This window comes from Lissotriton vulgaris, chromosome 2_1 (genome assembly GCF_964263255.1).
Source record: "Lissotriton vulgaris chromosome 2_1, aLisVul1.2, whole genome shotgun sequence".
NCBI lineage: Eukaryota > Metazoa > Chordata > Amphibia > Caudata > Salamandridae > Lissotriton > Lissotriton vulgaris.
In genome coordinates, this window is record NC_141687.1 from 1,735,579,129 (window position 1) to 1,735,605,853 (window position 26,725).

The 26,725-nt window shown below is 45.1% G+C and overlaps 1 protein-coding gene across 1 annotated transcript in view; it reads right to left on the reverse strand.

Annotated features, from left to right (window-relative positions):
• The window catches only part of LOC147733208 (mucin-5B-like), an 875,769-nt gene that overhangs the window by 143,522 nt on the left and 705,522 nt on the right, over nucleotides 1–26,725 (reverse strand). The window contains exons 34-36 of the mRNA XM_086957740.1: nucleotides 8,090–8,267; nucleotides 2,747–2,851; nucleotides 1,230–1,270 (exon numbers count right to left, since the gene is read on the reverse strand). Coding sequence (XP_086813866.1) covers nucleotides 1,230–1,270; nucleotides 2,747–2,851; nucleotides 8,090–8,267 — 324 coding nt within the window. The remainder of the gene's footprint in view (nucleotides 1–1,229; nucleotides 1,271–2,746; nucleotides 2,852–8,089; nucleotides 8,268–26,725) is intronic.

Below are 26,725 nucleotides of genomic sequence, written 5' to 3' on the forward strand. Positions count from 1 at the left end.
GCCACATCCCAGTCCATCATTACCTCGCACACAATGCCACCTCAGTTAGGACCCAGTCATATGCAAATCAGTTTTGACCCTGCTCCAAAGGGAACAGTCCAACACCAACTGCCAGGCCGGGTCCTTCCTGATCTGCAGCAAAGCAACTCTGAACCGATTTCATTCTAATCAGGGTTCATTCGCCAGGTATAGCTTGGCTTCAGTGACACAGTGTGCAGGGGACTCACATCTGAGCATACCCGTCCAACTTAGTGTGATTTTTTAAAGCATAGAAAAAGTGATGGATGGAAAGCTTGAATTAATGTCAGCCGCAGGTACTTACCCAGGGCCACATCCAGTCCATTGCACACCATACCACTTTGGTTGGGACCTAGCCATATGCAACCATTCTTGACCCTGCTCCTATGGAAACAGTCCAGCTTGAACTGCCGGGCCATGTAATCCCTGAACGACAACACAAGCAACCCAGTAGCGGTTTTGCCCTATTTAGGGCTCATCAGCTGGAATAGCTTGGTTCCAGTGGCACTGTGTGCACCAGATCCTCGTCTTGGCAAATCCATCCCCCTTGGGCAGCACACTAAAGTGTACAAAAAAGTGATGGATGGAATGCTTCATTTATATGTGATTATTATGCTATATGTAGGATCAAGGGGCTAGAAAACCTTCATCTTATCTTCTAGGCCTCCAGAAATATAAGCAGAGTGGATTCAAATGTGTGTCATAGTTTTCCTTCATCCTGAAAGTCAACCGAATGAAATCAAGGAACCTGTGATGTTGCTCTGTTCATTTGTGACCCTGTCAAGAAGGACAGTTTTACATATTACTCAGCCTTTCATCGTTCTAAAGTTGATAACATGAGCACCAAATAATCTGGGTAGTCTGAGAACATTTACAAGTTTAAGGCATTGAGCACAACTGCAAACAGGTGTATATTATTCTTTTTGTATTCATTATTATTATTGTTATTGTTGGTTGTATTGTTAATACTATAAAGATACTAGTGGTGGTATTATTATCATTATTATGATTAGTAGTAGTAGTAGTAGTATTGTTGTTATTCTTATCGTTATTATTATTATTATGACGAAGAAGAAGAAGAAGAAGAAGAATGAGAAGAAGATGAAGAAGAAGATGAAGAAGGAGAAGAAGAAGAAGAAGAAGAAGAATAGGAAATGACGAAGTAAAGACTGTGGAAATAAGAGGTGAGAAACACCAGCTCCTTTCCTCACCTGGTATTCCATGCCAAATGAAACACACACACCTTTGGGCACTGTGTTGAGGAAAAAGAAAAAGAAAGCTGTAATAAAAGGTTCAGATATCGCTTTGAACAACAACAGTGTTTTTTGTATTTACTTAAGGGTTTAATTTCTTTACAACATGATTGCCTTGAGGCACGTTAAAGCTCATTTTGACACATTACTTGATTTTACAAGGTGCTCCCTTCTTGAGGGAGCCATTTTGTTTCAAAGAGAAAGTACCCTACATAAATATACATTGTTTGGGAGATTATTTCGACTGTTAAACAAAGCCCAAGATTGATAAGGGAGGATAGGACATGCATCCTGGTGCACGGATGGATTACACAGAAAGGCTTGAAACTGTAGTAGAACCAGAACTCCCCTTGACATGGGAGCCACACATTAACTACAGCATTCGCTAGCCACCACTGAGGACCTACTTGCACACAAAGCTCTACACGGATTGAGATACGTGACAAGTCAATGCAACTGAATCTATGAATTAAAGTCAGATACATCGTCGCCACCATCCTTTCTGTAGCACTGAATGACTGCAGATGGTAGTAGTAGCCATGTAGAAAGTGCTCCTACTTGTGATAGTCTCATCTTCCTCCCATGCACCCACTAGGCCCCTGCTGCTTTATGCATATGCTTTTCCTTTTAATTATAGGAGAATACGAAGGATTTGGATACATTGGGGGGTGATAGGAAACAACCAGAAGAAGGTAACACTATGATAAATTTGGAGGCAGTGTATATTTTGTTCTGTGCTAATAGAACCATAGTGTCTCCACTGTCTACAATGTCATATGTAATAGGGACATGCAAATACCTCTTAAGCACAGGTCATATGTGTATATATCTGATATCTGTGTGCGGTAGTGTGAACCTAACTAAAAGGCAGTGGAGCACTCTATAGGGTCAATCATAACCATACAGTCATCAAGACTGTGGCTGCTGGCTAACTAGGTACCTCTAAATGGTTCCCAATGGGGGAGTGGGATGCTCTTAGGTAGGGCAAAAAAAACACCTGTTACAGGCAGATTTGTTGAAATATTCAACTTTACCTCCAGACCCAAGGAAACAACTCAAGCTGATGGTAGCTCGAAGTCCATCTCCCAACTTCTGCCACAATGAGTGGGTGAGGCTCTGTCTCTATTGTGCTAGTCTTTCTGCCACTATGACAGGGCATTACCGTATCCCAATGGACCTGGCTTTTCTACAGCGGTGTTTTTTTTTGTTGATTTTTTTTAAATGTGTGGTTCCCGATCCTGAGCGTGTGAACCATTCAAAGTGAAACACAAGAGCCTGGGATGAAGATGTGCAGGCAAAGCGTTTACTTTCCCCTCAGTCAAGCAGAGCTAACACTGCCAGCGCTTAGTAAATCTGGACCCTGTTTAGACAGCCCAACGAACACCTGTGTGTGACGTACTTTTACGGAAGTGATGGAGGGAGGCCTTATGATGGACGAACACTGAGACTTGTGGCTGGTAGAAGAGTGTACCTACCGCAGGTGTAATTCGGACAGCAGGAGTGAGGGACAAACGTGACACTCAGCTTGAATCCCGGGTTACAGACCAGTATATCGGTTTTGCACTGTTCTATGTCGCACGCTAAAAAGAAAGAAACACAAGTTTTAACAGACCGACAACACATGCTTTTTGGATCGAACTCAATTTGACTAAATTTAACCTTCCAAACTCCATGCCTTTTACCAGCAGCATAATCTTGAAACGAGTACAAAGGCAGATATGTCTAAGTGACGCTGAACCTCTGTTCTAGATAAAGCACTTAGGACTCCAGAATGACATACGCCATTTAGAAAAATGCCCACCTTGCTATCGGTAGAGAAGAGCCACAAGGGAGATCGCATTCCTACTTTTAAATGTAGGGAGCTCATTTTACACGCTGCATACTTATGTTCTGGTGCCTCAAGCAGAAAAAAGCAGTAGAGAGGAACAATTCTTTTAGTACAATGTAAGATTGTTTCTGAGTGCGCGGGGACACTCGGTATTGGAGTAGCCAGGGGCCTTACAGATTTCGAACATAACAACATTGCCAGCAGAGCATTTGCAGTAATAGCGGTTGTTGTATTGGTGAAACTGATAGTTTTATTGTAGAATGAGCAGTGCTTAAAACAGATTCACAATGAAGGCTTCATTCCGAGAGTTACACAAAGTGGCCAATCGGGCGCAAACATTTTTTTAGTCTGTTTTCCTTTGGGACCCAATAATGGAATTAGTGCAGATTGCACACTCAACCCTGATTTTTGTATGTGCAATTTTTTTTAGGTCTTCCCTGAATGAAATTACAAAACGCAAAGTATTACAGTAGAAGTCTGATTTTGCATGTTATTCCTAATTCAAAACCACAAAGAATGCTGTAACTCAGTGCAAAGGGCAGCCTCATTCCATGTGCAAATGGTATTGCACAGTTTTTTGTTTTGGTGCACATATAACTGCTTGCTGTGGAACATATGAAGTATTAGTGGTCACCAATTAATTCCTGCAATTGATTGTTCACTGATTAGCAGTAGTTAAAGCCTAAAATGGCTCTATATTGATTATCAAGGGTCAGTGTCCACATCGGATTTGCACTCACACATTCCTGAAGGAGATAAGACTAAGAGGCAATGACTGATGATGGAAAATGTTTAACAACATTAGCGCATCAGTAAAGCTAGAATGTGACTTAATATCATTTTAGTGTTGAATGACTAATATTGACTTTCGCCATTATTTAAAGATTTCTACTGAACATTATTTTTTGCTGGCCTCAATCTTAACCACACCTTTACTCAAGGGTTCCAAGAAATCCCTTCAAAAGTGAATACTGCATACACACAATGTCTGATACTCATAGTTTTCATCACATCTACGAACAATCAAAACTGCAACCCTGCACCAAAAAAGTAAAATCGATGATTACATCTAACAATTAGAAAGTGCTACACACCACATCCATTGAGTAGTAACTTTAGCTATTAACAGTCCATTCACAATTGCCGAAAAGCACGCAAGAGGCAACTATCATCCCATTATGGATACAAGGTGTGGGTTGTTGTAAGGGGAGTGTGAAATTAGCAGCCCTGATTTTAGTAGACCACCCCTGTTTAATTCACTCCTTACACTGAGATATGTCACTACTGAGAAACTGGAAGAAAGACAACCCCAGCAACAATAGTATTTCAAATAGAGGGACAGTCACTATTTTTCCACCGAATTGTCACGTTTTTGACGTTCGGATGGTGCAATGTGCCACTGGCATACTTATAAGGCCACGCAAAGCTGCGTTACGTGCCCCCGATTTATGAGAAATCGTTAGTCTCAAGCAGCGCAACAACCTTATGCCTCCCCAGGGAGGTGTAAGGAAGGCACAACGAGGAGAAATATCTTTATTACTTCTAATTTTTCCTCTTTCTATGTGTGCTGCATAGAAAGAGGAAAATACCTCTTGTGATTGTTTTTGTGCAGGAAGGTTGGCCTTCCTGCAAAACAATAATTATACCCGCAACACAGGCACCCATGCACCATGGTGAAAGGTGCTTACATTGGCGCCCATTGTGCACTGGAGCAGGGGGAAAGGACAGGAGTGCGCTGTATCTGATAGATGCAGCACATTCCTTCCCTTTTCTTTTGCCATAGGGCAGCGTAGTAGCAAGGCCTAATGCGCTGCCATAAGGCAAAAAACCCATAAATGAGGCCCACAATTTGAAACAGCAAGTTTCCATTTTAGTTCTCCAACAAATAACGTTATTATAATCAATATTTAGAAGATTTATCAAAATATACATCTAGAATGGGTATGTATATGCACCAGGATTAGTGCATGAGGGGCAAGGATGGTGTTAGATTTAGTGATAGAGGCATAGTTAGGGTTATGGTTAAGGTTTATTATAATGATTAAAGTTAGGCCAAAAGGTAGGAATGAAGTTTTAAAAAAGAGTTGTGATTAAACAAAAGATCCAGATAGGGTAATTGGAGGGACGTGCGAATACATTATAGTGGTATTTGTTAAAGAATGAGTATTTCATGCAGGCCAAAGTTAAATATGTATTTTGTTCTTGAGAGTTCTTGTATGGGTTTCTTTATGGTGGTACTTCATTGATCAGGGATGGTTTTAGCAACATAGATCTCTTTCAACTAAAATGTTACCAGATGCACCTTTCATGGTGATGGCATACAACACATGGTGAAAGAAAAAGCATTCCTTACTGGCTCAGGATAATCAGTGGCGTTTGGCAGGGAACAATGGTGGCGGGCGGAGTGAGGGTGGCTTTGAAAAAAAACACATACCTTTAAAACAACTACCTCTCCGTCGTGTTGCTGCTCTTCTTGAGGTCCAAACAAGGAAGCACTCAGGCTCTCCATATCCAATAACAAAGCTGCAATGCAGCACTGTGATTGGTCTGAGAGCAGTGGTTCGGTGCTCCTACGGGGACAGGGAGCCTTTTTATGTTCCTCACCAGGCTTTGCATTACAGACTCGTGGGGAAGATGCAAAGTGCGCATTACTGTTTGGCTGGCGAGAGACTGCTAGCTAAGTAATCATGCACACTTGGAGTGTGTTAATGACTCCTCCCCCTGTAACCTCAGCCCCGCCCACCCTAACTCAGCCCTGTAGCAAAGAAAAATTAAATGATAATAACAAAGTTATTAACATTTTTTTTTCTGCTCTGCCAGCATTGGAGCAAAACTCCTGCGCCTTAGCAGAGAAGCCCCCCTGGGGATAATGACATGTACATTGCTCCAAAAAGAGAGGGCTATACCGCATGCTCTTTAGCATTTATTGTTGATGTTTAGCATCAAACAATCAAATCTTTACAATTTAGCAAGACAAAGATGACTCTCAGACCTGTGTCTAGTGAATAGAGGAATGGGGAAGACAGCATCTTCATATGAGGTCATGTATACAAGTAAGGAAATGCTGGAGTTGTGACAACTGGTTATGCTTCAATGTCCTGAAGACAGTGAATTTTGTAGTCAGGTAAATCATCTCACCACAGCACACCTTCTTAGCTTCATATGACATTGGTACACCACATACCCCACTCTCGTTAAATAAGTCGATGCATGATAATCCAATTAACTTTCAAATTATCATGACCAACTACATCAATAAAGCAGCAAACATGATCCTAATAAGTCAGAAAACAACCAAACATCGATTACACAGTAAGCACTAGTCCACACAATTTTAATTATACTAGCTATGACAAGTACAAAATACACTCTGTGAGCACATCGAGTAGGCTGCACGCCAAACACCAAAGAGAAACACACTTTAAAGACGCAGGTTTTTTTGTTTTTAGACTTATCAGAGTGGGGCAAAACACATCCTACAAGACCACAACTTTTCCAGTCAATAAAAAGTAGCCAGAGGTATTCAGTTTTAGGCACATTTATGAAAGGATACGGGTTGTGCTTGAGCCGCACAATGTGATGCAAGCACGGTGCAGGCCTAAAATGTGATTTATGAAGCCACACAAGGCCACCCTGAATGGCTCTGAGTGGCTTCATAAATCTGGAGAAACACAACACAACACAAATCGCTGCACTGATTTACTCTGCCGTGGGAAGGCATTCCATGGGTGTTGCGTGGGAGTTCCAACGCAACTCCCATGATTTTTGATGCAATTCTTGATTTACCAAAAGTGGTAAACATAGGAGTGCACCAAAAAGATATGCTTTCTTAGGGGTGGCATAATGAGAAGAAATATCTTTATCCTTGTCACTTACTCTTTTTATGTGTGATGCATTTTGCAGCACACATAGAAAGAGGAAAATGCTTCTCAGGATTGTTTTATGCAGGAAGGTCACCTTCCTGCATAAAAACAATTCTGCATGCAGCACTGCAACATAGGAGCTAGGCAGCCAAAACAGTGCCAGCGCAGGGACAAAGGCTGGCATTGCTGCCCTGCAAAATGACTCGCTACGCAGCATGACTTTTTTTTTTATAAATATGCCCCATTTTCTCCATGAAGTAACAAAAATTTCACTGTGGAGTCAGTACTGCACCACTTCAGGGCCACCACCTTTGGAAGGTATGCAATACTACCACTGCTAAGTAAAAACAAGCAAAATTATGGCTTTGTTCGTGAAGATATCAAACAGACTGAAACAAGTACAGCACTCACATTGCTCAACTTAGCAAAGTGAATATCAGGCCACTACTGTTTAAATAGCTGTTTGTACTCATTCTAGATGTCTTGGTCATACGTATTGCATTTCTCATAAAGTGCTGTGAAGTCGTGTGGGATGGCACAATATTTCACACATGGGCCCAAGAGACATTCAGAAAGAGTTAAAGCATTCTTAGGCAGGTGAAATGTGTACATTCAGACTAATTAATTGCCAATGAAAAGAGGCATTTCAGTCGGTTCCCATTTGAGATTACCATTTTTTAACAATTTACTTCTAATCTCAACTAATTTACGGCACATGACTCAGGAGTTATCTTTTTAGTTAAGGCAATCATAAGCAGTCTGTCTGGCTATTGTGGTGTAGCGTTCTAGTTGTTTAGCCGCGTCACGGCTAGAGGATGCCGGGATGGATGAGCCGCGATACCAGCGCTGCAGTGAGGCGGTGTAATCCTTGGAGCTCTCCCAAAGTAAGCCTGTAATAAAGGTGATGCACATAGTACCCTGGCCCGTGTCTTTATTGGGGGCAATAATTACGCTCTACAGCTATCAAACAGGAATAAAACATATGGTCTGAATTTAAGGAGTTATTTTTCTAGCACCATTAGTATGTCAGTGTTACTAGTAGGAGATCCACATGGAAACCCTTAAACTCTGCCATTTGCTTTTTCCTCCATCAATATGTTTTTATAACATTGTCAAGCTTTACTTACCACACACTGTCTCTGTGCAGCAGGGGTCAGATGAGAGCTTCTGGGTCTTGGGCACTTGTCCCTCTTCTTTACAGTCAACGGGGGGTGATTTAGGACATGGGTGAGGCACGCTGCTGATATCCAGAGAGTCACTGTTGCAGGTGTAATCTTGGCAGTCCTCTTGCCAAGTCTCCCCAGGCTGCAGAAGGTATAGTATTCATGATCAGACATAATCAGACTCATTGGGACTGTGAATCATAGTGTTAGCCCACAGAGTACAGATCATTGTGAGATTGCTTTCCTATTTTCAGCAAATATTTATGATAACCGATTACCCTTGGGTCTAAGGCTTTCTTATTATCAAAATGGTTTGCTAAAATATATATATTTGACTTGCCTGTGAGAAATACGTAATCAAAAATCCTTTTTATGTCTCGGCTAGAAGCAGAAAATGCACTGACTCTTCGAGACATGCTGTACCTCCTCTGTGGGCTTACAACCCATTTATCACTTTTGATATGTTTGTTCACATGCTCTTTCCAAAAACTTACTTGTATTTGGTAATCAGTGTTTTTTGTCCCTTCTTTTGGTGTCTTGCTCCCTCCCACAGAGCAGTGGTCTATTACTTGCATCCTTTCACTTTTGCCTATTTCTGTTTGTGTATACGCACTATTTGTTCATTGCTTTCAGTCCAGCCCGAACCACAGCGTGTGTTTTTTGTTGCTTTCATCCCAGCCCATGATTTGTGAGTTTTTGCCCTTTTGTTCCTAGTGCATGATCTAATTTAATATTCAGAGCAACATCTCACACATCAAAGTGTCTCTCCAGCACCTCTCAAAACCCTGGCTAATCTCGCTGGGTTACAAGCTTCGAGTGAATATGTACGGCACGCAGATCCAGTGACGTGTGAAATAGAACCTGTCCATTAATAATTGAACTATGCGTAGGACCAGTGGCTTATTGAGTTTTCTCCCCGCTGCACAGTTGATAAATGCATGTCTAGGTGAGAGAGGGGTCTATGCTAGCATCCCCGCCTCTCCTCTCATGCTAGATTATATCTGCTGTCTCTTTACCGATGGGAACGCACTGTGGTTGGCAACAGTTCTAAAACCAGGAGCCAGAAAACGTAAACTGCAGTTGTTTTCACCCTGTAATGGTGCTACGCAGATACTGTAGCCCAATTACTCAAAGCCTGGGTAGGTTGCTGCAATCCCCCCTCCCCTTCCTTGTTTACATATTATCCACATTAAAATTATTACCTCCTGCATCTCACGCCCTCCCTTGTCACTGCTTCACCCATCTTCCTCTTCCTGTCCATCCCTCTTCCCTCCCCGGTCATTGCTTGCCCGGTCTCCCTATCCCATTGTAGCTCTGTCACTGTTGTTTTAAAAGAAGACTCTTTGCTAATTTTGGGTTTTGGCAAATTTATCAATCATGACCGCTTTCCTTGATAGTTGATTGGCAACAGTTCTAAAACCAGGAGTCAGAAATCTCATTAAAGTAAACTGCAGCTATTTGCAGCTTGAAATAGAGCTATGCAGTTACTGTAGCCCGATTAGGCAAAGCCTAGGCAGGTTGTTGCAACCCACCCTCCCCTTCCTTATTTACATATTATCCACTTTCATATTACCTCCTGCATCCCACGCCCTCCCTCGTTAAGGCTTCACCCATCTTCCTCTCCCCACCCATCCCTCCTCCCTCCCCTGCCATTGCTTGCCCGGTCTCCCTACCTCATTGTAGCTCTGTCAATGTTGATTTAAAAGAAGGTGTTTTGCTTGTTTTGTCAAATTTATCAAGACAGCTTTCCTTGAGAGTTGAGACCTATACTTTAACTCACGGCAGCTGAACATATTCCAGTCTCTCTTCCCATGCTAGAGTATGGGACAATGGGTGCGGTCTCATTACAGATGGCAACACAACACCATTGAGCATTGTTGTAAAACCGAGAGCCAGAAATCACATTAAAGTAAACTGCTGCTATGTCCAGCCTGTAAAACATCGGCGCAGCTGCAGTAGCCTGATTGCTCAAAGCCCATGTACACCCCTCTCCTTCCTTGTTTAGATTTTATTCACAATAGCCTCCTGCATCCCACACCCTCCTTTATTGCTGCTCCACCCATCCTCCCCTTGTGTCCATACCTCCTTTGTTATTGTTTTCCTGGTCTACCTACCCCATTGTAGACAAGTTGTTGTTGTTTTTAAAGGAGGCCCGTGCTTGTTTTTGTTTTTGGTGGATTTAGCAAGACAGTCTTCCCTGAGACTTGTACTTTAAATCGGGCTGCGGAACATATTCCTTTACTGCATATTAACAGCTCTGGCTGTCAATAAATGCACTTTTCGAAAAGCAGTGCGGATAAAGAAGTGAAGCTGGCAAGCTCAGTATTTGTTTCTCCATCACTCTGAGCTTCGGTACTGAGCCCACCCATCTTAGTTCAGCTAATTGCTGTCGCATTCCATGTGCTGATTGGGGACTGCTGCCTGCCCAGCCCATCAGACATATGAGGAGCCAGTGCGAAGTGAGTTTGGTAATACAAACACACACAGGACTTGTCTTATATATTTATTTGTTGTTCAACTCTTCTTTCATTCTTTCCATGAACTCTCCTCCTTGTCTTTTTACGGGTGCTGATAAAGTGATAAGTGGAGCCGAACGCAAGGAGCCGAAATGATCAATTATTGAGGGGCCCGGCCAGTCTTAGCAGCACCCCCATCGAGGTCAGAGGCTGTCCAAAAGCCATGCTGCATGACATTGGGATAGTGTACAGCATGGCTAAATCCATTGGCAAACTCAGTAGGTCCTAAAGACGAGACCTATTGAATCCCTTTCATCATGAGTTTGGTTTGTTACTCTAAGCATGCCATTATCACCTCTGAACTAAAAAGTCAAATGCCGATCTCAAGATCAGGCTACCTCATTTACATAAATAACCTCTTTTTCCTTAACAAGATATTGGAAAAAGAAGCGCCAAGTCAGCTTCAATAGTATGCAGAATTAACCCATCTCTTGCACGACCATCTGTCTGGTTTCAGCCTACCTGCCAAAGACACCGAGGCAGCCTTAGGCAACGTTATGAAGTATCTCCTCCATGCAACAAACAAAGTACAAGAAACAGCCTTCATATTCCTCATCTTGTCAATGCCACACTGCCAGCCACTGAATTTTCTTGGCCACGTTAAAAAAGCAGGAATAGCGGTAACTGCTGGCTGTTTTTTTGATGGTGCAACCTTTTTTAGGTCTCGTCCTATTCCATTCCGCAAGGAATGAATAGGACAAGACTATTGGGGCTAAACTAAGAGCTAAACTAAGCTCTGAAAAATGCGGATTTCCAGAAGTTCATGTGGTCTCGTGAACGTGCTTCTATCCGCCTGCCTCGCATCACCACATGAAAGCCATCTGTTGCTTGTTCACACTTCTTTCACGGCCGCGAGGCCGTGCGTGCTTCAAAGGGATCCGCTCACTTTTCCTCCCCCCTCGTTTTTTATTGCTTGTTGCTTTGTAGGTTGTTAAGTCGTGGAAATGTAACCGCCAATGTCAGTGACATATTTTTACATCTGCAACATACTGCCCGGCTATAATTTTTGCGGTCATAGGAAAAATGGAAATAGCGAGATGTATGCTCCCCGGGAAACTAGACCCCTGCTAACAATAAGCTGGTTTCTTTAGTGCAAGCCGGGCTGACTTAGCCGTCCTTGAGAAGCATCAGGGGGCGTTTCAAAACTTTAATAGTTTGCGTTTAGAGTATGTGGTGCTTGGGACAGGTTTGTCACTTACAAAAAAATCGAAAAAGCCTCATTCTGTGGAAAGGATTGCGAGTGCCATTCAAACAGAGGGCTACGGGGCACTTTTCTAAGCGCTATTATTTGCCCTAATGTCAAATTAAATATATTTAAGTACAGCTGGTTTTGGGTATAACGCCTCCTTTCTTTCTCTATAGTGTATTAACCCACACCTAGTTCTTTTCAGTTGTTGAAGAAAATGCGTCTTTTTAAGTTTTTTTTTTATCCCAAGGGAGTCTTGCAAACATTTCGCTGCTGCCCCTGTCAGCCCGGGGGTTCACAGTACCGCGTTCTCCCTGAAGAGGAGGAGCCCCCCTCCACCTCACAGCTAGACCATGAGGTGTGGCGCCTATTCTCGGCAGGCGCAGACACGTGCACAACACTATGTCTCTCCTGGTTAAAGATGCACCTCAAATCAATCATAAATCAAAGTCCGAGGGTGTTGTGTCCAGCATCAGGCTGCAGCCAGGGCAGCAACAGTGTTGATTATACAATATATGCACTAATACTGAGACAACGCGCTGCCAACAACGCTGTGGAATATGATTTCATATCCAATGGCTGTCCCAGAGTATGCTCCAGAACTCACTGCTCTCCTATCACCCCTCCCCCCTGGGTGTGTGCCCTTGGGGCGCCTTCCCCGTGAGCTGCACTCTAGAAAGACCGGACTGTAGCATCCTGCTACAATAACCACAGACACCATGGATTGCTATCACTGGAGCTTTATTACTACACATCCCTCCTCGTCCCTGTCCCTACTCTAACTGTCCCCTTCCTGTGTCCGCTCCTCCTCTTCCTCTGGCCCCCCTGGCTCCACCCACTCCCAACTACTAGTATGCTAACATCATGACATCTCCCCCCTTTGTGACAAAACAAACAAAACATACTGACTTCTCAGTCCGTCTCCACGATCAGTCTCTTGAGTGGATGTGTGTCACGATGAGGTCGTGGCGACCTGGCTCTCGGACTATTATTACTTAGTGTCTCAATGATCGGAGCAGTGTTCTCACGATCATCTGAGTGCAGTTCATCCGAACTGGGCGTGTCCATTTCACTCATCAGGAGTCCGGAGGTATCCTGTGACAGCTTCTCAAAGTGCGAGATGTTTCTCGTGACTCGCCACTGCTCGGACTCCGCCGTCAACATAGTTTCTTTCCTCTTCATCATTGCCAGTGGTTCGTCTTTGAATAGACAAGCTCTGTTGCTGATGTCTGGAGAGATGGAGCCTTCTGTGTCTGAGGTGCTTTTAGCAAGCTCAGTTTGATATCGGCAGTCTGTCCTCCTTTGTGGCTCTTGCTCATGTGACGATCGGCCTCTCTTCCAAAGGGATGTTATCCTAGTTCCCTGGCGAGTGTCTCCATGTATTTTTACTTCCTTTTGCTTTGTCAGGTCAGGAACAACACTGTCTTCCTGTTTCGAGTCTGGGATGCCAGCCGGTGGGGTGTGAACGGTGGAGGTCATCTGGGTATGACTTGGAGATTGATTTTCTGTCTCGGGTTGTCTCTCCCACGCCTGCTCGCGCCTAGACCACACAGACCCTGGAACCGGCTGAATATTTGCGTGTCTTGTTCTCATCCGATGATGCTTTGGCTCTCCTGACATGTCTGGCTTCCTTTGCAGATCGACTGGTTGGTCCGTTATTATTTGAGGGCTAATGGCCACGATGTCTGATTCCATTTTATAGGACCAGGACCAGGGCCTTCGAGTCAACCTTGCTGCCCCTACCCGGGGTGACGGTGTAGTATTAGTGTCGCGATGCACCTGTGCTCGATGTGACAGGTTGTCTGGTGGAGTGATCGAGTGTGCATTGACATTGGTGTGGGACACGTCGCTCTTGACGGGAAGAGTGTCCCTTGGTTCGCTGATGTTTTCAGGTGCTTGGTTCCATGGCCGTTGTCGGGACCACTACCCTGTCGACTCAAAGGATCGGACCAAAATGTTATCTGAATCAGAGGAGTTCTCCCTCACTTCCCTCTGAAAACGTTTCTTTAAGAATGCTGCGCGTGGTCGTTGTCGGGACGACGACTCTGCTGACTCAAAGGATCGGACCGACGTGCTTTCTGACTCAGAGGGGTGCTCCGTCAGTTCCCTCTGTGAGTGTTCCTTTGGGAATGTCTTACCAGGTGGTCTTCGGAACCGGGTAGTCCGTGACGAGCTGCTTTCCACCTCAGAAGTGTCTTTGAAAAGCTTCTCCGTGTGTCTTTGTTGGAACATCTTCAATGTTGTCTCATTTGGGAGATTGTTTGAAGATTCTGTGCCTGTTCCTTGTGCTTGATCCCAAGCTTTTGCCTCTTCGTCCTTCTCGCCTGATGTTACACATCTACGCTCTGCTTCTTCGTTGTCGCGGGGCCCATGGATGCTTTGGGGCCCATGAATGCATGGATCTTTTCTTGCTGGTTGTTGTTGTTGTTGTGAGGGACCAGTCCGTCTTGTGTGATCTGGTTCTCCTTCCCAATTGTTTGATGCTCTAACACCTCTGATTTGGGGTTTATGTGTTCTCTGGCCAGATATTTCCTTGGACTCATCTTCACTGCTTGTCGACTGCTGTTCCTGCGCCGACTTCCGGTGTTGACCAGTGCGACCCCTTCTTCTGTGGTTAGTCTTTCTCTCCCACTTGCTGTGTAGGATGCGTTCTTGTCCAGGAGTGCGATCGGTCCCACTTGATGCTCTTTCCTCATCAGAGTATGGTGTGTCATACTTTGAATGACTCCTTGAGGAACTCCTGGGGGGTGAATAGCTTCTTGGAATTGTCTTTTGGATGGTTGACTCTGGGTCATCTGACTCTGAGTAATCCGTGTCATTTTCTTTGTCACTGTATCTTTCCCGTTGTCTTTTTGCTGGTCTGTCTTCCCTCTCTCTCCTTTCAGTTCTGTTTGTTTTCTGAGTTCTGTCTACCCAGGTATCTTGATGGTTTGCTCTTAGGTGCACGTCCTTCAATCCTTCTCTTGCTTTGATTTGCATTCCAATTTCGGCCTTCTTGATGATTTCCTTTAACGGCCAACGCCCTTGCAGGATCTTGCGCTTTGTGTCAGGGTTTGTGAAGGCTTCAATTATCCGAAGTCGAACCGCATCCTCATTTGTAAAAGTGTTGAAGTGGCAGCCTCGTAACATACTTTGCAACCGAGTGATGAAATTTGGCAACGGTTCGCCTGGTTCCTGCCGTGCTGTATTGAAAACCATGCGATTATGGTCCACATCTGTCTGTGCGTTGAGATGGGCACAGAGTTCCCTTTGGAGTCTTTTATAGATTTCTGTATCCTTTTTGGAAAATGTCCTGATTGGGCATCGGCCCTCCGGACCCACCAAATGGAGGAGTAGCATCAGACATTTTCTCTCTCTTTGCTCACCATTGGCTTTTAAGAAATCTTCTAATGCTTCAAGCCACCGGTGTCGTTTGAGATCCGAGATCCAATCATCAGTCTGCATCGCTGGAGGCGGTACTTCACTGTATGAAGTGACCCGCTGTGCTGCGTCTCCTCCCGTCATGAGAGGAGGATTTTGATGGATCATGTTCGCAGGGCACGGGCTGTTCACTCGTCTTCATAGTCGATCCTCTTTAGTCGAAACCTGCGGTCTGGTCATGTGCTGGGACGTTGGCAATGCTTATTTGGCCTTCGCCAGTACTCGTTTGGTCTTTGCTAATGCTTGATTCTGTTATGTTCGCCAATGCTTGTATGGTTATCACCAATGCTTGTTTGGCCTTCCGCAATGCTTGTTTTCATCCTTTGTCGCGATTTATCCAACACTTGTTGATCTGCATGTATCAATGCTTGTGTCTCTTTGTATGGATTAATGCTTGTTTCTTTGCACGTACCAATGCTTGTTGATTTGCATGTATCAATGTTTGTCTAATTGCATGTATCACTGCTTGTTTATTTGCATGTACCAATGCTTGTTTACTTTTAGCCAATATTTGTTTTTGCATGCACCAATACTTGTTGAATTGCATGTACCAATGTTTGTCTAATTGCATGTATCACTGCTTGTTTATTTGTATGTACCAATGCTTGTTTATTCTTAGCCAATACTTGTCTTTGTATGCACCAATGCTTGTTGACTTCCTTTTGCCAATGTTTGTTTTTACCAATGTTTTTTTTGCACTTACCAGTGCTTGTTTTTGGGCCCTGTGGCACTCGCCAGTGTTTATTTGCAATTTCAGGTCTTCTGCCTGACCTCAAAATGGCCACCGATGATCCCTCGCAGGGGATTGGACACTGCTGCCTGACTCCAAAATGGCCGCGCGGGAATCTCGTTTTCGATGGGATTTCGGCCGTTTTTTTCGTTTCTTCACCGGAATCACTGTATTTCTTAGCGCTTCCACTCACCACTTGCCGGTTGCAGCCAGGATCCACCGCTGGAGTCAATGCTTCAGGTAGGGCAACTTGTTTTGACTTCTGCCGCCGGGGTGGGCTCCCGGTGGGCACTTCTGGGCACTTCAGACGGGACGCTCCCACCTCTGCACACGGGGCTCCCGATGCTAGACCTCGACCGCGCTTTTCAAAGGTGCATTTGTTTTAGCGCTCAGCAGCGCTCTTCTCCAGGCGATGTCCACGCCTTACTCAGCAGGGCTCCACACACTCGGGCAGCACGGCAGGGTCGGGGTTGGGCTCCCGATCCCTCGCTTAGTCCGTTTCAGCCCTCACCTCACTCGGGCACTTGCAGTTTCTTTTGGCGCGAACAGCGCTCTTACTGTACTCGCTAGTTGTACACGCTTCCTGCGTGAGTCGCGTTTTAGCGCGAAGGGGTCTCTTCTTCTTCGAGCGCTTCAACGCTCGGTGCCTCGGCTCCCTCTTGGATCCCTCTCAACTGCTGGGGAACAGGGTCACCTGCTGCTGGCTTCTCGTCTCGGGCAGCAACTTCGTTTCCCTTGGGCAGCGTTTTCTTCTCCTCGAGGCTGCCAGGGACAGGGCTCTCTTGTGGGGTTCTGTGAGCTGGGTTCAGGCCCATCCCACCCTCGTCGCCAGTTGTAGCATCCTGCTACAATAACCACAGACACCATGGATTGCTATCACTGGAGCTTTATTACTACACATCCCTCCTCGTCCCTGTCCCTACTCTAACTGTCCCCTTCCTGTGTCCGCTCCTCCTCTTCCTCTGGCCCCCCTGGCTCCACCCACTCCCAACTACTAGTATGCTAACATCATGACACGGACTGCCCTAAGGCGGGATCTGGAACCCACTATTCTCCATATCTCCCCACTCAGGGTTTATCTGTGGTCCGACTGCTGAAACCTGGAGACTCGTGCTCCGTGGTGCTGCGGTGTAGAATCTGACATGACACCCCCCCACCCCCCCACACACACAGAATTCTCCAGACTCCTGGGACCTGTTGTTGGGGGACATGTTACATAACCTAATGGTAATGTGCACATTACCGGACCCTCCCCACCCCGAGTCAGGAGACGGATATGGCACTGGAATACACATTAAAAGTTACATATCTGATGTAAACAGGCAGTCATTGAGAGTGCTCACGTGCCCGGGACGCCCCTTGGATGTTATGTTGAGTGCTGCATGTGTGTGATACCCGACATGAACATGCACAGTGCTAATATTTGTGGACCAGAGAGGGCAGGCAACTCTTTCTGAATTCAGGAGACCTGTTGTGATGTTGACAGTCATATCATATAAGAAACATGATAACCCTATCTTTCCAAGAATGTAATGTACCCGAAGCCTGGAAAACAGCGCAAGTCATACCTCTAAAAAAGAAACCTAATATCCCTATCACTCAGTTCCAAAACCTCAGGCCCATTTCTCTCCTGCCGCAATGTGCCAAGATAATAGAAAAAATAGTTAATAAACAGCTCATGGCCTTTCTAGAAAAGGAAACTATACTCCACCCCTCGCAATCGGGTTTTAGGCATGGCTATTCCACAGAGTCAGCTGTGCTGTATTCTACGGAATGTATCCGTAAGATGGTGGACAAGGGAGAGACAGCAGCGCTGGTCATATTAGACCTAACCGCAGCATTTGATACTGTGCTTCACTCCACGCTGCTGTCTCGACTCTCGGATATAGGAGTGAAAGATCATGCACTACTGTGGCTCAAATCTTTTCTCACCAAAAGATCGTTTCAGCTGCACTGCCCACCCTTTAAATCATCTTCTCGTAGCGTGAGCCATGGAGTTCCACAGGGCTCCAGTCTGAGCCCCACCTTATTCAACATCTACATGGAACCCCTGGCTCACGTTGCAGAGAACTTTGGGGTGGGCATTGTAAGCTATGCCGATGACACCCAGTTGATGTTTAAACTTACCCCAGATAGCGAGGAATACGCCACCAATTTCTCCAGCTGCATGGCGGCTGTTGCCACTTGGATGGACAAAAATTGCCTCCGCTTAAATGGAGACAAGACAGAGGTGCTGGTGGTGGGGAACAAAACATCGATATGGTCTTAGGCATGGTGGCCTACGGCCCTGGGTGAATTCCCCTGTCCTGTAGAAAAAGTCAAAAACTTAGGGATTATGATTGACTCGGATCTTTCGGGTAAATCCCAAGTTAGCAAAATAACAGGCAAGTGTTTTTGGCACGCTAAAAACCCTGTGAAAAATCATTGATCTTACTCCTATTGGAGCCAGAAAAAATCATTGTTCACGCTTTAATAACGTCTCACTTAGATTACCGTAACGTTCTCCTCTTAGGCCTGAACCAGAATCTTTTACACCAGCTACAATGTATTCAAAATACTGCCGCTCGTATGGTGTTGGGTCTTCCAAAAAGAACCTCTTCCAAGGCTGCCCTTTCCAAACTTCACTGGCTCCCTGTTAGGGAAAGAATCAAATTTAAAAGCCTCTGCTACGCCCATCGAATTGCCCACAATAAAGGACCTACCTACCTCAGAAGTCTCCTAACCATCCATCGACCGATCAGAGACTTAAGATCATCTGGTATGACACAATTCAAACTTCCCCGCATTTCCGGAGCAAAAATGGGGGGTAGATCCTTTTGCTACTTAGCTGTGAAGCATTGGAATGCTCTCCCAGTGCATCTGCGAACGGAACCCTCGGAAACTCTATTCAGAGCTAAATTAAAAACTCACCTCTTCCCGCAATAATTCCTTTTTGGTCTTCTTTTCCGGCTCTCTTTCTCATAAGAGTTGTTTGTCAGCAGTTAGCGCGGGGATACACAGTTTTGTGCAGCCATGCGCTTTATAAATGTTCTATTATTATTATTATTATATTGCTCAGTCAGTGTCGCAATCACATTTTGACAGTTTTCAGATCTTTTTCTGCCACACGGGAGCCCGTCTATGCGCGCTCCTATTGGCCAGAGTGAGAAGGGAGGGACATGTTTAATGAGCGCGGGCAAACCACGGCAGAAGCCCTCACCTTCTACGCGAGGGGAGAAGATACAAATCAAATGAGAAGAAATAATGTGTGTACTGTTAGACAATTATTAATAACACACTTACAGCTGAACAATATTATATGAGACTAGTATTTTGATCACACTAGAAAATTATGTCTCTGAATGGTAAACTGTTCTCTATATACACACAAAACTATAGCATGCTCTCAATATACGTATGTATGTATACCTTAGATATATATAACTGTGCCTCTATAACAAGTTATTCGGCGTAAGTGTGCTAATAGATACATTCTCACATTTATTACTACAGAGCAAAGATCAAATTCCATGTTATTAACTCTGTACTATTTCCGTATCTGAGAGGAAGACACAAAGCTAACTACTAACGGTGCCCAATGTTATGTAGGGGACATTTAACCAAAGATGCAGCATGTTTTTCACCAGGGCATAGCTTCAGGGGGGTTTGTGGTGTTCCACTACCACCCCTTAAAAAATGCATTTTGTAGTAAATCGTTGTAAACAAGTACTTTCAGTTGGGTATGTTGAAGTGTCTGTCGGATTTCAACTGGGAGTTGTACAGAAACACAGACAAAAAGCACACACACTCGCTCTCTCATCTGTTTTGAAGGCTTTAAATAATGTTGGTTAATTTTAGAAATATTGCTTTATAAACTCCTAGCAATGTGCACCGCCTCCTAAGTCTCCCTCACACTCTGCTTCTCATAAAATGTATTTTCACAAGCTATACCAGCGTGATTGTTGGAAAATCTGTATTTGACACCCCAGAAGGACGGAGTGGAGCCGCATATAAGTGCTACCCCTGTGCGCCGCTGACAGTTTTTCTTTACATGCCCTTGAATGTGTACCCGGAGCTTCACACCTATTTTTGTCTGTTTGACAAGTTTTTTTAACTGAATTTCAATGTGCAACAGAACAGTGTCCCCAACTAATCGACAAGGTTGAAAGTATGCTTGTGACTGCTGTAATCAGATGTTGGTGATGGACATGCGCATGGGGTGCCTCTGATGTTTGGGCTTTGGGCTCCACTCCAAACCATGTTAAGGAATGTGCCCTCATGTTCCAGAAGGCGATATGGGACTCTGTAGAGCAGCTGCACGTCACGAACAAGCATTTGCAATGCAATAGGTCTCGCATTTGGAAAGTTTGAGCTATTGGTATTGTGAATGACAAATATTGTATATATGTATTGGTTTTGAAAATAGCGAAATTAATAGCTTTGTCATTTACAATGCTAATAGTTTTAACTTTCGCAAACGTGACACCTATAGCATTTGTAATGCAATATGCGTTGTATTTACATGACTTAGATGTATTAATATTACAAATAACAATGTCTTTTATTTTTTATAATAATAAATACTTAATTAAAACTTATTGTAATTTATAATGGCAATAGCTTAAACTTTTGTAAATAACCTTTGGGAAGATTATGTTCAGTGTATTTTATTGTGATGAAAATCCAAGAACAGAAGTGAAATATTAACATCTTTTTGTGACATTTGTAATAAAGCTTGAAACATTGAGAGAACATAGTTGAACCAGTTGTTGTTAAATGGTTGCACAGAGTGATGCTGTGGCGTTCAGTGGTGCTGAGTAATGCTGTGGCCTTCAGAGGTGCTGAGTGATGCTGTGGGCTTCAGTGGTGCTGAGTGATGCTGTGGCCTTCAGTGGTGCTGAGTGATGCTGTGGCATTCAGTGGTGCTGTGGCGTTGAGTGGTGCTGAGTGATGCTGTGGCGTTGAGTGGTGCTGTGGCATTGAGTGGTGCTGTGGCAATGTAATGTAATGTAATGTAATGATGTCTTGTAAAGCGCATGAATCACCCCACATGGGGTATCTCCGTGCTGTAGACCTCTGGGGAACCCGTCCTGGCTTTCCCTGTGAGATGGACCCTACTGGGTATCTTCAAGGTGAAACCAGGCATCCCCGGCATATGTGGGGGGCCGTTGTGGAGATGAGGCATCCTAATGCCCAGAGTTGCCAAGTGTGATCCCTGGTTAGAGTAGGCACCGAGGCGAGAATTATCGAGTCCGCTGACCCTGGTCCACGACCCTGCCGCGTCGGGAATTGAACCCTGGTCCCGAGCCATCCTCTGCTTCTGGGTCTGCCGCCTCTAACCAGTGAGCCACACCACTCCACTCAATGAGGGGTGCTGTGGCGTTGAGGGGTGCTGTGGCGTTGAGTAGTGCTGTGGCGTTGAGTGGTGCTGTGGCGTTGAGTGGTGCTGTGGGGCTGAGTGATGCTGTGGTGTTGTGATGCTGTGGCGTTGAGTGGTGCTGTGGGGCTGAGTGATGCTGTGGCATTGTGATGCTGTGGCGTTGAGTGGTGCTGTGGTGTTGAGTGGTGCTGTGGTGTTGATGCTGTGGTATTGAGTGGTGCTGTGGTGTTAAGTGGTGCTGCTGTGGGGTTGATGCTGTGGTATTGAGTGATGCTGTGGCATTGAGTGATGCTGTGACGTCGAGTAATGCTGGGCGTTGAGTGATGCTGTGGCATTGAGTGATGCTGCGACGTCGAGTAATGCTGTGGCGTCGAGTGATGCTGTTGCGTTGATGGATGCTGTGCGCTGAGTGGTGCTGTCGCGTTGAGTGGTGTTGTGGCATTGAGTGGTGCTGTGGTGTTGAGTGGTGCTGTGGTATTTGGTGGTACTGAGTGATGCTGTGTCGTTGAGTGATGCTGTGGCATTGAGTGATGCGATGGTGTTGAGTGATGCTGTGGGGTTGAGTGATGCTCTGGTATTGAGTGATGCTGTGGTGTTGAGTGATTCTGTGGTGTTGAGTGGTTCTGTGGTGTTGAGTAGTGCTGAGTGATTCTGTGGCGCTGAGTGATGCTGTGGCGCTGAGTGATGCTGTGGCGTTGACTGATGCTGTGGCGTTGAGTGATGCTGTGGCGTTGAGTGATGCTGGGGTTTGAGTGGTGCTGTGGCGTTGAGTGGCTGAATCACCATCACTGAATACGGTCTGCACAATAATATTGGATATTTACATCTGAAGAAGTGACCCATGCAGGGATAGTTGCTGCATTCTTCTTGCATTGTACATTCTCTGTTGGTCTAATAAAATACATTTCTGTCTCTATATTGTAATTAGTAGAGGGAGCCTGATTACATACATGCAAGCATGTAATATGACCAAATTCTACTAGCCAAGATTTTACACAACTCAAAGCAGAAGAATAGTTCTAGCTTTTGGAAGATGATTCACAGGCTCCAACAGCCAAACCACAGAGGTATTACTTCTGAAATACCGGAATCGGTCTGGGCCAACTACTTAACAACTCACTTTAACACAACTGATCCCGCAAAAAAGAAAGCCGAGGGGACAAACTCGGAAAAGGGAGCTTCCCTCCAACTAGGAAAAAAATGATATTCAAGCCAAAAAAGAAAAACAAGCATCAAACATGGAAACAACCGGGCCACGCATTCTAGCAGTGAACGATGCCACCTGCAAGACAGTTGATTCTAGTAAAACAGAACCCGGACTATCGCTCCAAGAAACAACAGACACGATTCTCAAACAAATTTCAAAGGGAAAACTTGAGGGGGCGCCAGGACCAAACGGGATCCCTCCTATACTATATAAACAGGATCCGGCCTTTTGGTGCTCCACATTGACCCCAATCTTCCATGAAGCAAGGGAAATAGGAAAAATACCAGCTTCTTGGAGAGGCTCGATAATAAGCCCAATCTATAAAAAAGGCGCAAGGATCGACCCAAGCAGTTACCGGTTGATTGCCCTGTTAGATGTAGAAGCGAAGTACTACGCAAGCCTCATTTTGAAGGATCTAATAACATGGGCAACAAAAGAGAACATCATTCCAGCTACTCAGACGGGCTTTCGGACGGGTCAGGGAACCCTAACCAACATCATGGCATTAACCCTACTGTCCGACGCAGCAAAAACGGCAAAAAGCTCTCTGTTTGTATGTTTCATTGACTACAGTGCCGCATTCGACCATGTAGATCGACACAAACTATGGCGGAAGCTGAGCGCATGGGGAATCCCTGGCCCCCTTCTACAGCAGCTGGAAATGCTGCATACCGATACATGGCTCCAAATAAAACTGGGATCCGGCACACATCTATCGAGGAAAATAAAGACCAGCAAAGGCCTAAAGCAGGGCTGCGTTCTAGCATCAACACTGTTCAACCTCTTCCTAGCGGATCTTCCCGAAGAGTTAGAAACAGTCACATCACACGCACCCCGGCTAGGAAATATCACGCTCTCAAATCTGCTTTACGCAGACGACCTGGTCCTTATCAGCCGGTCTCCCATCGGCCTTCAAAACCTTCTAGATAAAACAAATACATTTTCCAAAGCAAACTCCTTAACAATTAACCTGGACAAAACCAAGGTCATGCCAATGAACTACAACAAAAAACAGAAGCCCGCATGGTATCTGGACAAACAAAGACTAGAACTGGTAGCCTCTTACAAATATCTAGGAGTCATAATAAAGGGCAATGGCTCCTCCAAGCACCAACTAGATGCCATTCGCAGGAAGGGCATGACCTTTCAAATATCAATAAGACCCTTGCAGAAAGTCCTTCCCGACAGGACACTAGCGCCACTTCTTCAGGTAATCAAAGCTCGCCTACTGCCAATGCTCTCTTACGGCAGCGAATCAATGCGGGGTAATGATGCAAGCACTCTGGACAAAACCATCAGTCATGCATATAGGGCAATTTTCCATCTCCCAAAAAACTCCTCGCCTGCCCAAATTCGTCTTGAATTCGGATTATTGAAACAATCGGTGGAGAGGAAAGGACAATATGTAAAAAGTTGGCGCAAAATCAAAGAATCGGAGCAGGGATCGCTAAATGCGAACCTATGGACCGAGCTTCACGCCAAAGAAATCTCCCCAGCAAGGGCCTACTTAATAAACTCATTGGAGAGCATAGGATTAAATAAGCTCTGGGAAACAAGTACGGACTTCGGGACCTTTAAGAAAACGGTGACAAAGGTCACAAAACTGGTCTCCTCACTCGAGGATAGAGCCACCCTGACCAGGAGAGCTCACGGATGGGTAGTGCTCGAAGGCTATGGAGCCATCAAGCCACAAGAATATCTATTAAGGGGCCTTACACAAAAAATAAAAAGCAAGTTCTTAAACATGCGCCTAGGCAACATACCCATAGCACATCACCTGGAACCTTGGAAAAGGCCCGATCCGTCCAACACATGTCGCCTTTGCCAATCTGCAACGGAGGACCTTATACATATTATATGCATCTGTAAAGCTTTTGAGGATATAAGGCGGTCAATGCTCCGGCCCCTATGGAACCAGAAGGGTGTAAGATCATGTAGGCAAGCAGTAATGCTCTGCTTCGACCCCAACGAAACCCAGTTAAACTGTAGAACAGTTAAATATTTCGAAATAGTGGCCAAAAAATTAAATGAAACAGAACAAGGACGCGAAAAACCAACCGCACTGGGACAAAGGTAACTTTCTCATACGACCCCTTAATAAAAGTATTAAGACTCCTGAGCGAAAATTAATTAAATCAGGGGAACATAGATCCTGCAATTACTTAAAAACTACAAGAACTACAACTAACAATAGCAGCGATCAACAGGACGATCCACTTAACCGATCACACTCTTCGAGACTTTATTTATGTGCAACATCCTTTTCGCTAGGAAAAGTTTTACATAGTCAAAAGACTTTTAAATTTATTTTAATCTTTGTGTAAAATTGTGAGTTTTTATTAACTGTGCAATAAACAAATTCAAATTCATACTAGCCAGGTTCAATCCCACATGCAGTTAATGGACACGTTATCGCACCAATGACTTGCTGTGGGGTGGCTTTTATTAGAAGGAGGAGTTAAGCAGAGGAAATGGCGAGACACTTGAGTTCAAGCATGACACGCTCTGACACAAAGTAAACACTCCGGAGCTGGCAACTTCACCACAGAAATAAAGTGTTGCCAACAATGCATTGTCCACTGAGGTGAATAAAGAACAACCAAACTCAGAATTATCATAAAAACAACTGACCGCAAGAGTGGAAAGACTTCGGTCATGATTCAGTGGGGAGAGGAGGCGGATTTCACATGTGGCTGCTATGTCTCAGGCTCATAGAACGGGCACCAATGTGCTGGCTCAATCGTGAGATAAACATTACCTCACAGAGAGCGGCAAACAGTATGGAGACAAAAAATGTCATAAAAGTGAGTGCGTGCATTTCGGTGTACAAATGAGTGAGGTGTATGTCCGCTATCAGGCAAAGAAACGGTGTTCATGGAGATAAAAAAAGACTGCGTATAGACAGTCGGAAAAAGCATTGGCCGCGCGGCCGCAAAAGTAAAGCTACTCGGCAATAACACAAGAAACAAACATGAGGGAGGAACGTTTGGGTAATTAAAGCTGCTTCAAGAGCGAGGTGGTTTGGGGTGGGGGAGCGGGGGAGCGGGGGAGCGAGTGAGTGGGAGGGAACGAGCATATAGGGTGTGAGTGAGGCCAAGTGCACGCTGGCGAAGCGTCACGCTTCAATAGATCACATGCATTGGGAGGAATCCGCTTGTTCAAGAGTGTTGTTTCCCCTACAATATGTCAGAGCAATAACTAACTCGACCTAAAAATCAAAATAAGCAGTGCAGGTCCTGCTATAAATCGAAGGCACAAACCTGGTCCTGCTCTTGTGCCAATCTCACAGCAAGTCCTCTTCGTGGTCAGTCATCTAGCAGGGGCGGCATTAGGCATATGCAAGCTGTGCACCTGCACAGGGCCACCAAACCCCAGGGGCCCCCACGCCAATATATATCCTTAATATAATAATCCTCTGAAGATGGATACATATTTGCGTGGCAGCCCCTGGCAGGGATTTGGCGGCCTTCCGGGGCCCCCTACCTACTCTCCCTGCCCAGGGCCGCCATGAGTCTAGAGCCGCACCTGCATCTAGTAACTTGAAGTAAAAATCAAAACAGAAAGCAGGACACTACCTTATCCCGCCAATAAGTTGCAAGAGCATCAAGACGCCACTCAATCTTGCTCCTGATCTCTGATTGAGGAGTGATCCCACAATTGGACCCAATTTGCCCTGAGTTTCCTTGTTTATAACTTTAGCTCCACACTACTCTACAGAAAGAAGCTGGAAGAGTCACAGCATTGTTTGAATTCCTTACGGGCAAAGTGACACCCTGTTGCTTTACTCCCCTCTGCCCGCCCGGCCGAACTCCTTGGACGTTCCAGCTGCAGGGGAGGGGGCTCTCTGCCCCTGCAGGCTTCTGCTGTTTCCCTGTCCCTTTCCCCAGTGCTTTCAATGGAGAATTCGCAGTGTATGTACTTGCTGTGAGCTCAACCGCTGGCAGTGTTTGCCTTATCAATAACATTGATGTGCTCCTTAGAAATGCCAGCCCCCTTTCCCTGCATTGAAGTCGGGTATGTGCTCAGCATCTCCTGATACTTACTCCCCAGAATATATGGCACTATCTGTCCCATTGAAGCTATAAAAGCGGCGGTGGCTTTGATGCGTCAGTACTTGTTTCATCTGGAGTATCGCTGATACTGCCCAAGTGAAAGACACGTTTTGAAGCACTTCGCAAAATG